The 12,008-nt window shown below is 32.6% G+C and overlaps 1 protein-coding gene across 1 annotated transcript; it reads left to right on the top strand.

The window, feature by feature from the left end:
- Positions 1-9,734: 9,734 nt before the first annotated feature.
- LOC146910066 (putative inactive patatin-like protein 9) lies at positions 9,735-11,435 on the top strand. The gene is made up of 2 exons (XM_085725336.1): positions 9,735-10,776; positions 11,068-11,435. Exons 1-2 carry the CDS (start codon positions 9,841-9,843, stop codon positions 11,272-11,274), a joined length of 1,143 nt encoding a protein of 380 aa, XP_085581462.1. The 5' UTR covers positions 9,735-9,840; the 3' UTR covers positions 11,275-11,435.
- Positions 11,436-12,008: the final 573 nt, after the last annotated feature.

Here is a 12,008-nt window from a genome sequence, read left to right as displayed (position 1 = left end):
AAAAAAAGTTTACACTAATGACGAAAAAAAATGGACATGACGAGTTTATTTCATAAGTGGTTCTTAACCAACCATGATACTTTATTTTTGTGTGGGCTAAATTGTTAATATTGAGATTTGTTAACAAATCCCCTTTTAGCTATAATGGTTAACAAATTTTTATTTATTTTTCTCTAACTAATAAATTATTTTCGTTACTTAGTCAATATTGCAGGTCTTGCATTTTGAATGCGTGAAAGTATCCATGTTTATTTGGTCTTTGTTTATTTTTATTTATTTTTTTGAAAGAATTTGGTCTTTATTATAATAAGGAAAATAGTATTTAGAAATTATAAATTTCTAAATTGTTTATATATACATACATATATATATATATATGTATGTATGTATATATATATATATATATATATATATATATATATATATATATATATATATATATATATATATATATATATATATATCAAGGTGAAAGCATATATTGAAATAATCATATGAAAAATATGCATAAAATTTCCTCCATCGTAAATCCATTGAACTATAGATTAGTTAAAAAAATTGTGTAAGTGTGTAATTTCATTTCAACCTAAATGTGGGGTATGGTAAAAAATAAACTTGGTATTAGTCGATTTCGACTTGATCAATTTAGTGCTAACATATGACACAATCGATTAATATGTCATTGAAATAGACACTGAATTGATTTAACCGATTAAGCCAAGTGCTGGTATTTTTACTTGCTAATTTATTGGTGACGTTGACATCATAAATGATGAAGACAATTAAATTTGTTGTTAAATTTTTTGTACAAAAAAAAATGTTGCTAAATTAACGACTCAACCAATTGTGTTTTATCTTTTTTGAAGATTTATTTTTTGTTTTCGATGTGTTTCCTCCACAAGAGGAATTTATTTATATAAGATTTGTTTTTTGTTTTCCATAAGTTTCCTCCATGAAAGTTAATCATATTCAAGTTTATATAATCTTTATATGATAAATAATACATTTGATATAAAAAATTAAAATGATAGTTATTACTTTTGTTCAAGTGACTATTTATTTTTTGGAAATGACTATCAATCAAAAAGATATTTTATATTAGACCCGTAAAGTAAAAATAAAAATTTGTGAATGTCAATCGAAACATGAGCCCTAACCTCCCTTATATAAAAAAAAAAAAAAATCATTAGCATGGCCCCTAATCCTATACAACTTGGTATTTGTGGACAAATTGAAACATGACACCTATAGGTCATGTTATTGACCCAATAACGTATTTGCTAGATACTCATGTTTTATTTTACGGTTATTTGACTAAGAGGTACTACTTCTGGCCATAATATTATTTTTCAGGGAAAATCTTCAACGTTATCTCCTGCCTATTTTTGCAGTGCTTCAAAAACAATATGTTTTTTACTTGTGAGATTCATACTATCTTCGTGGTATTGTCCATGGACACAATACACTCATCATAGTGGCAAATTCAAAGTTCTTAAAGTTTTGACTCATCAATTGATGGTTTAGTTATCTTTTTACTCGACTGGATCTTAAGGAAGAGGAAGGGAATCGAGCTCTAGAGGATGACGCAAGTATATAAATAGAATCTAAGGAAGTTGTTATCATCATCATGCATCGCGTCGCCATCATCTCATTATTAATATTCAATAAGATGTGGGTTCCCCTTCCTCTCCCTCCATGCACATAAGGAACTCGTTGGAATGTAGAGTTTATCTGGGAAAGTGGAAATAGTGTTTTCTCATGAACTTTGGGTAGTTAGAAACAAGGAAATTTGATTGACCTTATGTTTTAATCGTGTTTAATGATGTTTGTGCGAAGATGTTAATTATGTGCTTGATCATTCGTGTGGATGTGTGACTTGTACGATGTTAGTCCTAATTGGTGCATGAAATTCCTACTTTTTTTTTATAGGGTATTAATATGAGTTTGGTTTGGTTTGAAATTGATGGAAGATGGTTGAGATCAATCTAGAACAAGTATACTCTTCAAAAATGCAAAAAAAAATTATTTTTGCAAAAGTGATTTGAACCATAATGCATTCTTACGGAAATCACTGAGTCTAAAATGTGCTAAAATTCACTTTGGTTAATGTGATTCAAATCACACCTATAAGTAATTTGAATCACGCGAGCCATAACTCTGTTTATGAGCTTATGTAGTCCATTTTTCACAGTTTTTTCATAATTCAAGATGTTTTAAGAACATGCCAAGTTTTCATTGCACCAAACCTCTTTTAAGTCATATTAATATCTTATCGCATCATCCTAGACTTATAAACTTAATCTTAAAGCATGTGCACGTGAATACAAACAAACAGACTATTTATGATTTGTTATATGTGATTACTAATTAGATGTTGAGTATAAATAGTGATAGGGTTAATTGTTGAGGAAAATAAGTTGCAGGAATAAATATTTTATTAGAGAGAAAAAATATTAACGCGTTATGAAAAATATCCATGTGTCAAGATTCATTGTCACATCAACGCATCATGTGTGATTGGGCTGTTAGAGGATCAAAATAGAAGGAATTTCAAATTATAGAGGTAGAATCTGTATTTTTTTACATGTGTTATTTTCATACTTCACATGTATTAATGGGTTATTTCCACCATTAACCATCGAAATAGTAGTTGATGAATTGAATGTTGATATGTGCATAGATTGTGATGAGACAGAATATATTAAATTCAATGTGTGATGGATACAAAGAGATCACATAGTTATTGACTAATGATCGCATAGATTGTGATGAGAAATAATATGTCTGGTATTTGTATAACATGTAAGATATACTGGATTGAAGTGTGAAGCTGAATTTTAAATGAGGATGTATCGCGTTATGTTATGTACATGAGTTTTTTTAATGAATATATGTATGATAAGTTGATCACACTTAGTATGAAACTACTACTCTGAATGCATATATGTTTGAGAAGAAATGGATATAGATAAGTAGATTATAACTAATGTGAGATCGAGGCTTTAATCACAACATTATGAATTATTGTAAATAGATAGAGGAATGTATATAATGGACGTTTTATGTATATAAATAATACTCTTTCAAAAAAAAAATGTATATAAATAATACTTATACAGTTAAAACTCTATAAATTAATAATGTCAGGACCGGAGAAATTTATTAATTTAGAGAGTTATTAATTTATCGATAAATTAATAATTATTAATTTAAAAAGTTTTTAAGTAATTATACTATACATATCAAACAAAAAGCAAATTAGTCTATGCCTCTTAGAATTACGTTGCAGCGAACCTTGGGATACTCAACGTAAATTAGTAACTACTGTGTTCATATGCATTGGAAATCAATAATGACTTTTGAAGTACAGTAAATGTAAACAAGAGGAACAAATGTGTTCAATGTATTCTTAATATATATTTTTCAGTTTCTATGAATTATTAATTTATGATTTTCTTGGGACCGAAAATTATAAAGGGATCTCCCGAAAAATTATTATCTTATTATTTTATCGAGTTTTTCAATTTTTTACATTGGCCCAAGTCGGGACCGGACAAATTTATTATTTTAGAGAGTTTATTAATTTACCGAATATTAAATTAAAGAGTTTCTACTGTATTATATACGTGTGTTATAAAGTAAGTGAGAATGCAGAGTTCTTCAAAGGTAGTTGAACTCTCTGTTTTGTCTGCATGGCGATCAAAGGTATACGAGAGTGTAAGAGGGGACATCCACTTTTTTTTTAAAAAAAAAATTGTAGGGACATTCACTTAAAGAGTTAATATATCTCCATATTTTATCAATGAGATTTAAATAAAATTGCAACCTGATCAACTTAATGTAGGTTCTCGAATCTCCCACATTATAAGGCCAGAAAAAGGGAATAGAAACTTAATACTATTATATATATATATATATATATATATATATATATATATATATATATATATATATATATATATATATATATATATATATATAGAAGAATATTAATGATATAATGATACAAAATATTTGGTCTGGTGATGTTGGCTTATGACCTCAGAGCTTGCTCCTCTCAAAGTCTCAGATTTGATTCTCCATAATGTCTATTTCAATGGGCTGTTTCTTCAATAAAAAAATACAAAAGATTTGTTTTGAAACAAGAAGTATTTATATTTTACCAAAGAACTCGGCTAATACTCGTGTTGTCGCACGAGTTTGTTATAAATATCATTGTTATGTTAAGTGTTGGAAAAAAAATGGACTTATGAACTAACCAATATAAACATTAGAAGACATGACATGTTTTTAATTGCACAATTAGGAAATATCAATGTTTGATTAAATTAAATTAATAACTCTATATTACGCTAACATTTGAAAATTAATAACGGTGTTTTTTTTATAAAATTTTAATTTTGATTAAAACTAAAAATATAAGTGTTTGTTGCTTTTAAGTTATAATAAATCAAACTAACCATGATTATCTATTTCAATGACACCAAAAATATAGCAAAAAAATATAATCAAATTCTTTTTTTGAATGACACCAACAAAAATCGTTATAATAGAAAAAATTGTTAGTATAATTGGGATAATGAAAAGGTAAGTATAAATATACGCCCCCCCCCCCCCCCCACACACACACACACACACAAAAAAAAATACAATCATCTAGTTTGTTACACTTTTTAAATGATAAAGAAAAAAACCAGACATATATATATTCATATCGTGTTTGTTACTTTTTAATATTTAATGTCATATATATACTCATCTAGTCCCTGAATATGCAATGATTAATCATTTTAGTTCTTCATTGTATCAAAATTTTAAAATAGTCCTTGATTGTGCATTCTGTTAGTCAAAATAGTCCTTGACACTAAAATAACCTCTCAATGTTCACAATAACTCTTTTCATATAGGGACTAAAATGACAATAAACATGTACTTATAAGGACTAATATGACAATAAGTAAGTATATTGGAGGACTAATCTTACAATATTAATGAAATATTTTAACATTAAGGACTATTTTGACTAACAAGATGTATAATCAGGGACTACTTTGAAGTTTTGATACATTGAAGGACTGTTTTGACTACTCATTACAATTTCAGGGACCAAAGTGACTATTACCCCTAAATTTATTCTTATCTATTATTTGTTACACGTGTTATCTGTATTGAAAATTGAAGCCATTTTTTGAAAGAGAAAAAAAACAGCCCAAAAGAGTTGAAAGGGATTATTTTCTTTATATATAGTATATATATAACAGATGATTATTCCCTCAAAAAAAAAAGGGTTAATTATGTTTCTAGTCCCTATAAAATAGCGACCTTGTAAGTTTAGTCCCTACTTAATTTTAATAGCATTTTTAGTCCATAATTTTGTTTTTCTGCACTGAGTATTAGTCCCTACTCAATTCAAATTTATTTAATTTATGCTTAAACTCTTAAATTTTTGAACAATTTTTTGCAGACATGTTTAGAACATTACTAAAAGTTCGTCCGCAAAAAATTATCGCAAAATTTGATTTCTACATCCAGATTTTATTACTTTTTATCTTTAACTTTTGTCGTTTTAAAAAATTCATATTTAATTCATTTCATGTCAGAAAATTCTAAATTTTAGTAAACGAACCTTTCATAGTGTTCTAATCTTGTCTCAAAAAAATCGTTCAAAAATTTAAGAGTTTAAGGATAATTAATCAAACTTTGTTTTAGCAGGGACTAAAATTATAAGTAATTTTTTTTATAGGGACTAAAAATGCTATTAAAATTAAGTAGGGACTAAACTTACAAGGTCGCTATTTTATAGGGACTAGAAACATAATTAACCAAAAAAAAACACAGATGATTATGGTTTGTTGAAGGTGGCAACCTAGTTAAGATGTTTTATTTTCCCCTTTATGCTTTCCCTCGCTCCTAGTTTATTGGAAACAAAGATATTATAATTATTCTCATTTATAATATATAAATTAAATATAAATAATCAATTAGTGAGAAATAGTTGTCCACATGTATGAGTTGTACCCTCCAATGTTATTCTTTAGTTACTCATTAACAACAAAAAAATCGTAAAATAGAAAAGTGTCATAAAAGTTAGTATTAAATACGTTTTTTGTCGTTATAAATACATCGAATTTTGTTTTTAGTCTAAATAAGTATGTAAAATATCATTCAAAAATTTAAAAGTTTAAGCATGATGAAACAAATTTTAATTTAACATAGATTAAAATACATGCTGAAAATTTTTATTCGAAGCAAAACATGTCAATTTTTTATGAGAATTATAAACGAAATAAACTATGTTTTTTTAAGACGCAAAACTGAAATATATTAACAGTCAACAAAGCGCCTCAATAGCACAAGATGTGCCAAAAAGTTTACAAACAGATCATGCTTAAAGAGAAAACATAAGGCAAGATTAACCAATGTCCAAACAAACAAGCGGACACGACCACCATCTCTGGTGCCCAAAAATCAAAAGTGACATTAGATGCCTTTAACCACCAGAAGGAATGAAATTTTACGCAATCTAACAACTTTTCTAGAGATTTTTCTTTTTGGTTGAAAAGTCTATTATTTGTTTCACTCCACATTACCCAAACACAAGCAAGCCAAATAAGTTGCCTAAGTGAGCGTCTCGCCAATAAGCCACCAGCTGAAAAAGTGAACTAAACAAGATGGTCATCAATAGAATTTGGCTCCGCCGTAGAAACCCCAATCCAAGCTCGGACTAGAGACCAAAGAGCCTTAAAACCATTACAAGAAAGGAACAAATGACTAACTAATTCGACATCACCACATCCATTAGCGCATAACTGCATGTCTTGGGAAATAATTTCACGCGCTGCCGGATTGTCCTTGGTCGGTAACTTGTCACACATAAGTCTCCAAGCAAAAATCGATACTTTTATAGGAACATGTTTGTGCAAAATCAAGTCTGACGACGCCCCTACATTAGGATTCTCAGTGGAAGATCGGGATCCAACTGCCACTGATCTAAATTGTGATCCTGCAAAATCACATTAGCAAGCAATCTCCTACATCCCTCTACCATTTCCTCCTCCCAGTCCAACCCCGCCTCCGCCACTCCCACGTCTCACCACCTTCCTCCCACCCATACACAAACATATCATACACCGTACATGACTTATTAACTGATAAATCATATAACCCCCCTAAACTTCACCGACAAAGGAACCCCTCCCACACAAGGTTCAGTCCAAAAAAAAGTGTTCCTACCATTCCCAACCTTTTTCGCTACACACTCACGGGACCGCCCTTCACCAAGGCCACCAACACCCTCATGAATTTTTGCCACCTCCTCCCACCAATAAGAATCCCACACCCCCCACCCCCGCACAAAAGGTCATCCACCTCATCATAACGAACTACCGACACCTTTTACAACCCCCTATCCACTAATATCCTCCAACACCATTTACCCAAAAGAGCAAAACTGAACTCCCACATCTGCCTAACCCCCAACCCTCCTTCCTCCTTTCTCGAACAAATAGTTTTCCAATTTATCCAAGATATTTTCTTGAGATCCCCACTCCCTCCCCAAATTAATTTAATTAAAAGAGATTCAATATAAGGAAATGGCATAGACAGGTAGAGAAGATAAGACATACTTTATGAGAACCAAGCGACCACCAAAAGACAAAAATCTACTCTTCCAACCCGACAGTCTAGTCTTAATACGGGAAATCACCGACTCTTAAAATGATGACCTCATCGCATCCCCACCAATAGGAAGACCCAAATACATGAAAGGCACCCGACCCACTCTACAACGCAACATTGATGCCATCTTCGTCACCCATGAATCGTTAATATTAACACCAATCAATGTACTTTTTTGAAAATTCACCTTCAAACCCGACAATCCCTAAAATAACAACAAAACAGCCCGCAATGCTCGCACATTAGCCCAACTCTTCGCCCCAACCAACAGAGGGTCATCAACAAACTGAAGATGGAAAATTACAATAGACTCTTACGTACCGATATTATAATCAGTAAAAAGATTAGAATCAATCACAGTCAAACCTTCCACCACCAACAAAAAAAGAAAAGGAGAGAGAGGGTAACCTTGTCTCAAAATCCACTTTAAATAGCAGCAGCTCCTTTTTAGATTTTCGGACATCGTCAGTTAACTATATTTATAGGTACCAAAAACTTCTTTAACCCTTGTTATTTTATCAAATACTCTCTTTGGTCTTATAGTACCTCATCCGGTCTCAATTATAAATAATTCTTCACTTGTTACTCGACTGGTCCAACCGAAAACCATACCCATAACCAATTCGAGCCAGCTATTGGATCGCCCACGCAATTGACTCAGTGCCACATCATCAAATCGGTACAGAAAACCGGGTCGGCCAAATTTGCGTTTTTTTTTTTTTTTTGCGTTAGAAAATGAAAATGCTAAAAATTGAAAAATTGGCTCACACAAGTTTCAGACCTGGTACACCTTTGACGTTTCAGACCTGGTACACCTTTGACACCATAAAATATAAGATATTAGTCAACCGCTAGGCCATTGAAAGTGTTTGTTTAAAGTAATAGTAATTGTTAAACACCGAAGGCATACCTAATTTAATGTTGAGTTTTTTGTTTTACAAAGACAAACTTCTTCCAATATAATATCGATGAACTAATTTTATTTTATTTTTTAAATTGAGGAATTTTATTTATATGAATCAAATTAAAGATTAAAATGTTTTGTATCAAACAAATAAATAAAAAGATTAAAATATTTAAATAACTTTATACCAGATTGTGTCAACCAAAAATTCACTTATACCGTATTCTTCATAATATATTAACAAATTTATTTATTTATTATATGGGTCTTGTTAACGAGTGCCTCCGGGGCACTTTTTAATGATTCTAAGTAAAGTAATTATTCTTTCAAAATTTAAAAGTTTTCAATTTCCAATGCACTGTTTACACAAACTTTTATAAAAAGTTACTATTTTAGGTCCTTAACCAGTGTCCCGAAGGAACTAGTTAACCTTTCCCTTATTATATTTATAGTTGTGGATACAAATTGAGTCTTGGGTTCAATCCGGTTTAACAACTATATAAATTTGTTATAGAGACCAGGTTATACACCCGAGTTATTCGGTTCCAGTGATTCGATCATTGACCCGGTAATCTCACGAAGGCGATGGCTGGTCCTATTTTTAAAATTATGGTTTATACAGTAATGGTAATCCAGAAGCTGCGCACTTGTGTTTCCTCCATGAAATCCTTGGCTTCCCTTCGTGGAAACATGACTGTAGATTCCCAGTAATCTTCCTCACCTAGATAACCGAGCAATAGTAGTAGTAGTAATCAGCACATATTAAGCTGACCAGAAATTGAATTCATAGAAAGACAGTCGGAAGCATCCCAAACATATACTAAAAACAAACAGAGTGGCAGTGACAGCATCACTATAGTAGTAGTAGTAGTGAACAGTGACACTGAGTAAGCGATAGCCGAGCCGGCTGACTAGCCGAATTTCACGCTTCTCACAAAACTACAGGCGCACTTGCACGTGCACGTGCAATCCCCACTCTTAACACGTAAACACAGTTTTACACTCACTGTCCTAATAATGGGACTGGGAAGTGGAAACTATACGTTTATTAGTGGTTTAATTAATAAATAAATAACGTAATAAATAAATTAATCAATATAAATACAAGGACAAAAGGATCGTCCATATAACTACCCATTCTCAACCCAAAAGTAACTGCAACAACTCTCACTTCCTCTACTTCATCACTCACTAACACAGAATCAAAGAGAGGGGTGTAGGAAGTAAAAAGAAAAAGAAACAAAACCGTTTTATCACTAATGGAGCTTAGCAAAGTAACACTAGAAATATTCACAAAACTAGAACAACAATGGCTATCAGTTTCACAATGTGGAACGACATCCAAAACTCGCATTCTCAGCATTGACGGCGGAGGAACCACCACCATTGTCTCCGGCGCTGCCTTAATCCACCTTGAGGATCAGATCCGCTTACAAACCAATGATGCTCACGCTCAAATCACGGATTACTTCGACATCATCACCGGCACTGGCATTGGTGCAATACTCGCTGCAATGATCACCACTGATGATGGATTTGGTAGACCTCTCTATACTGCTAGAGATGCTGTTAATTTCATTGCTGACAGGAATCATGAATTTTATAAAATGAAATCCGTCGGTGTTTTTCGCCGGCGCCGGAGATTCTCAACGAAGAGTATTGAAAGTTTGTTGAAGCGAGTTTTTCAAGGAAAAGAAAGCGAGGGAAAATCGTTGACATTGAAGGATACGATTAAGCCTTTGCTTATTCCTTGTTATGATCTCAAGACTTCAGCACCGTTCGTTTTCTCACGAGCCGATGCGTCGGAGTCGCCAAGTTTCAACTTCGAGCTTTGGAAAGTGTGTCGCGCAACGTCGTCCACTCCAAGTCTCTTCAAGCCGTTCCAGTTCGCTTCCGTCGACGGAAAAACCTCATGCTCAGCCGTGGACGGTGGTTTGGTGATGAACAATCCGGCAGCAGCGGCTGTTACGCATGTTCTTCATAACAAGCGTGATTTCCCGTCGGTGAATAGTGTTGAGGATCTGATGGTTTTGTCCATCGGAAACGGAGCACCAGCGAACAGAATGCGTCGTGATGTTCGTGAATGTTCAACGTCGACGGTGGTTGACATTGCTCTCGACGGCGTTTCAGAAACCGTTGATCAGATGTTGGGAAATGCTTTCAGTTGGAACCGTACTGACTATGCGAGGATTCAGGTACTTAGCCAATAGTTGTGAATTTTCTCCATAACTTCTGATGAAAGACGTGTCTGGTCCAACAAGATTATGTACCGACACATATGATTATATTCAATTCTCATCTTTTTGAATTATTATTAGCTTCAATTATCTAATGTCCGTGTTTGTATCTTTTGCTTCTTACTAGTATTTCTGTCTAATGCACTGTTTGGTTTGATAGAAAGTAGTAAAAAACAGGTAGTAGAAAATGAAAATTAACTCAAAGTGATTAATTTTAACGGAGTGAATTAACGGTGTATTTTTGTGCAGGCATTTGGTTTGGGAGAAAAGGGAAGTTGGGAAGAAACGGAGGTGTTGAATGAGAGAGTATTGGAGTCGTTACCGTTTGGTGGGAAACGGTTACTACAAGAAACTAACAGTAACAGAATTGAGAGGTTTGTGCAACGTCTTGTTGCTACTGGAAAGTCTAGTTTGCCACCTAGTCCATGCAAGATTAAGCCGTTAGTCTCGTGCTAACGGTGTTTTTTTTCCTTTTTTTAACTGTGTAAGTTGTAACTTGTACTAAGGTCAGGTTATGTTTTTTTTTTTTTTTTTTTAACTCGGGAGGTTTTATTTTACATGTCCCGGAGTAATTAATAAATAAATTTACCAGTAAGTAGTACTACTGGGTAAGCGAAGTGATTCTCGTGTTTTGTTGTTTTCTTGATTTTGATTCTTAGGACTTTCGTAATTACCGTTTCTTTTATTCTATGGGGAAGAGCACATTTGGATTAGATAAATGGTCGTAATTACGGTTCCATAATGTGACTGTTAATTTCCCTAAATGACTGCGTGATTTGTGGGGTTGCAGCACCACCACGACCGCTCTCGTGAGTCGTGCGACCAAACTCCACTACTCAAATTCAACTGTCAACTCAATTTTCTTTTGGTCAAAATCAAGTAGTAGTATTTAATTTAAGTTGAGAATGAGGTAGTGTGTTAAAAAAAAAGGAAGGAAAATGCTAAAATGAACCAAACCATAACCGCAAACAAACTGTACTGAAAATAACCTAGCGGATTAAACAATTCACGAACCAAACTAGTTCGATTCAATTAGTTCATGACTTATCAATGCAATTCAGTTTGATTTTTGGCTTAAAAATATCTTCAAGTATTCAATTTGGCTTTGGCTCTAGCTCGATTTCAACGATTACAAGATAACAATAACAGTTTGGTACAGTTATGTCCAAGAAAAATATAGGTTCGAAAAA

Source organism: Medicago sativa, chromosome 7 (assembly GCF_051527215.1).
Source record: "Medicago sativa cultivar Bolivia chromosome 7, Bolivia_mono, whole genome shotgun sequence".
Lineage (NCBI taxonomy): Eukaryota > Viridiplantae > Streptophyta > Magnoliopsida > Fabales > Fabaceae > Medicago > Medicago sativa.
Note: the sequence above shows the minus strand (reverse complement) of the source record. Positions and strands in the feature narration are given on the sequence as shown.

What these genes read in the sequence shown, in the direction of transcription:
- LOC146910066 (XM_085725336.1), top strand. Translation starts at nt 9,841, where the DNA reads ATGGAGCTTAGCAAAGTAACACTAGAAATATTCACAAAACTAGAACAA. An exon ending in CTGACTATGCGAGGATTCAG is followed by an intron (nt 10,777 to 11,067) that starts GTACTTAGCCAA and finishes ATTTTTGTGCAG; the next exon opens with GCATTTGGTTTGGGAGAAAA.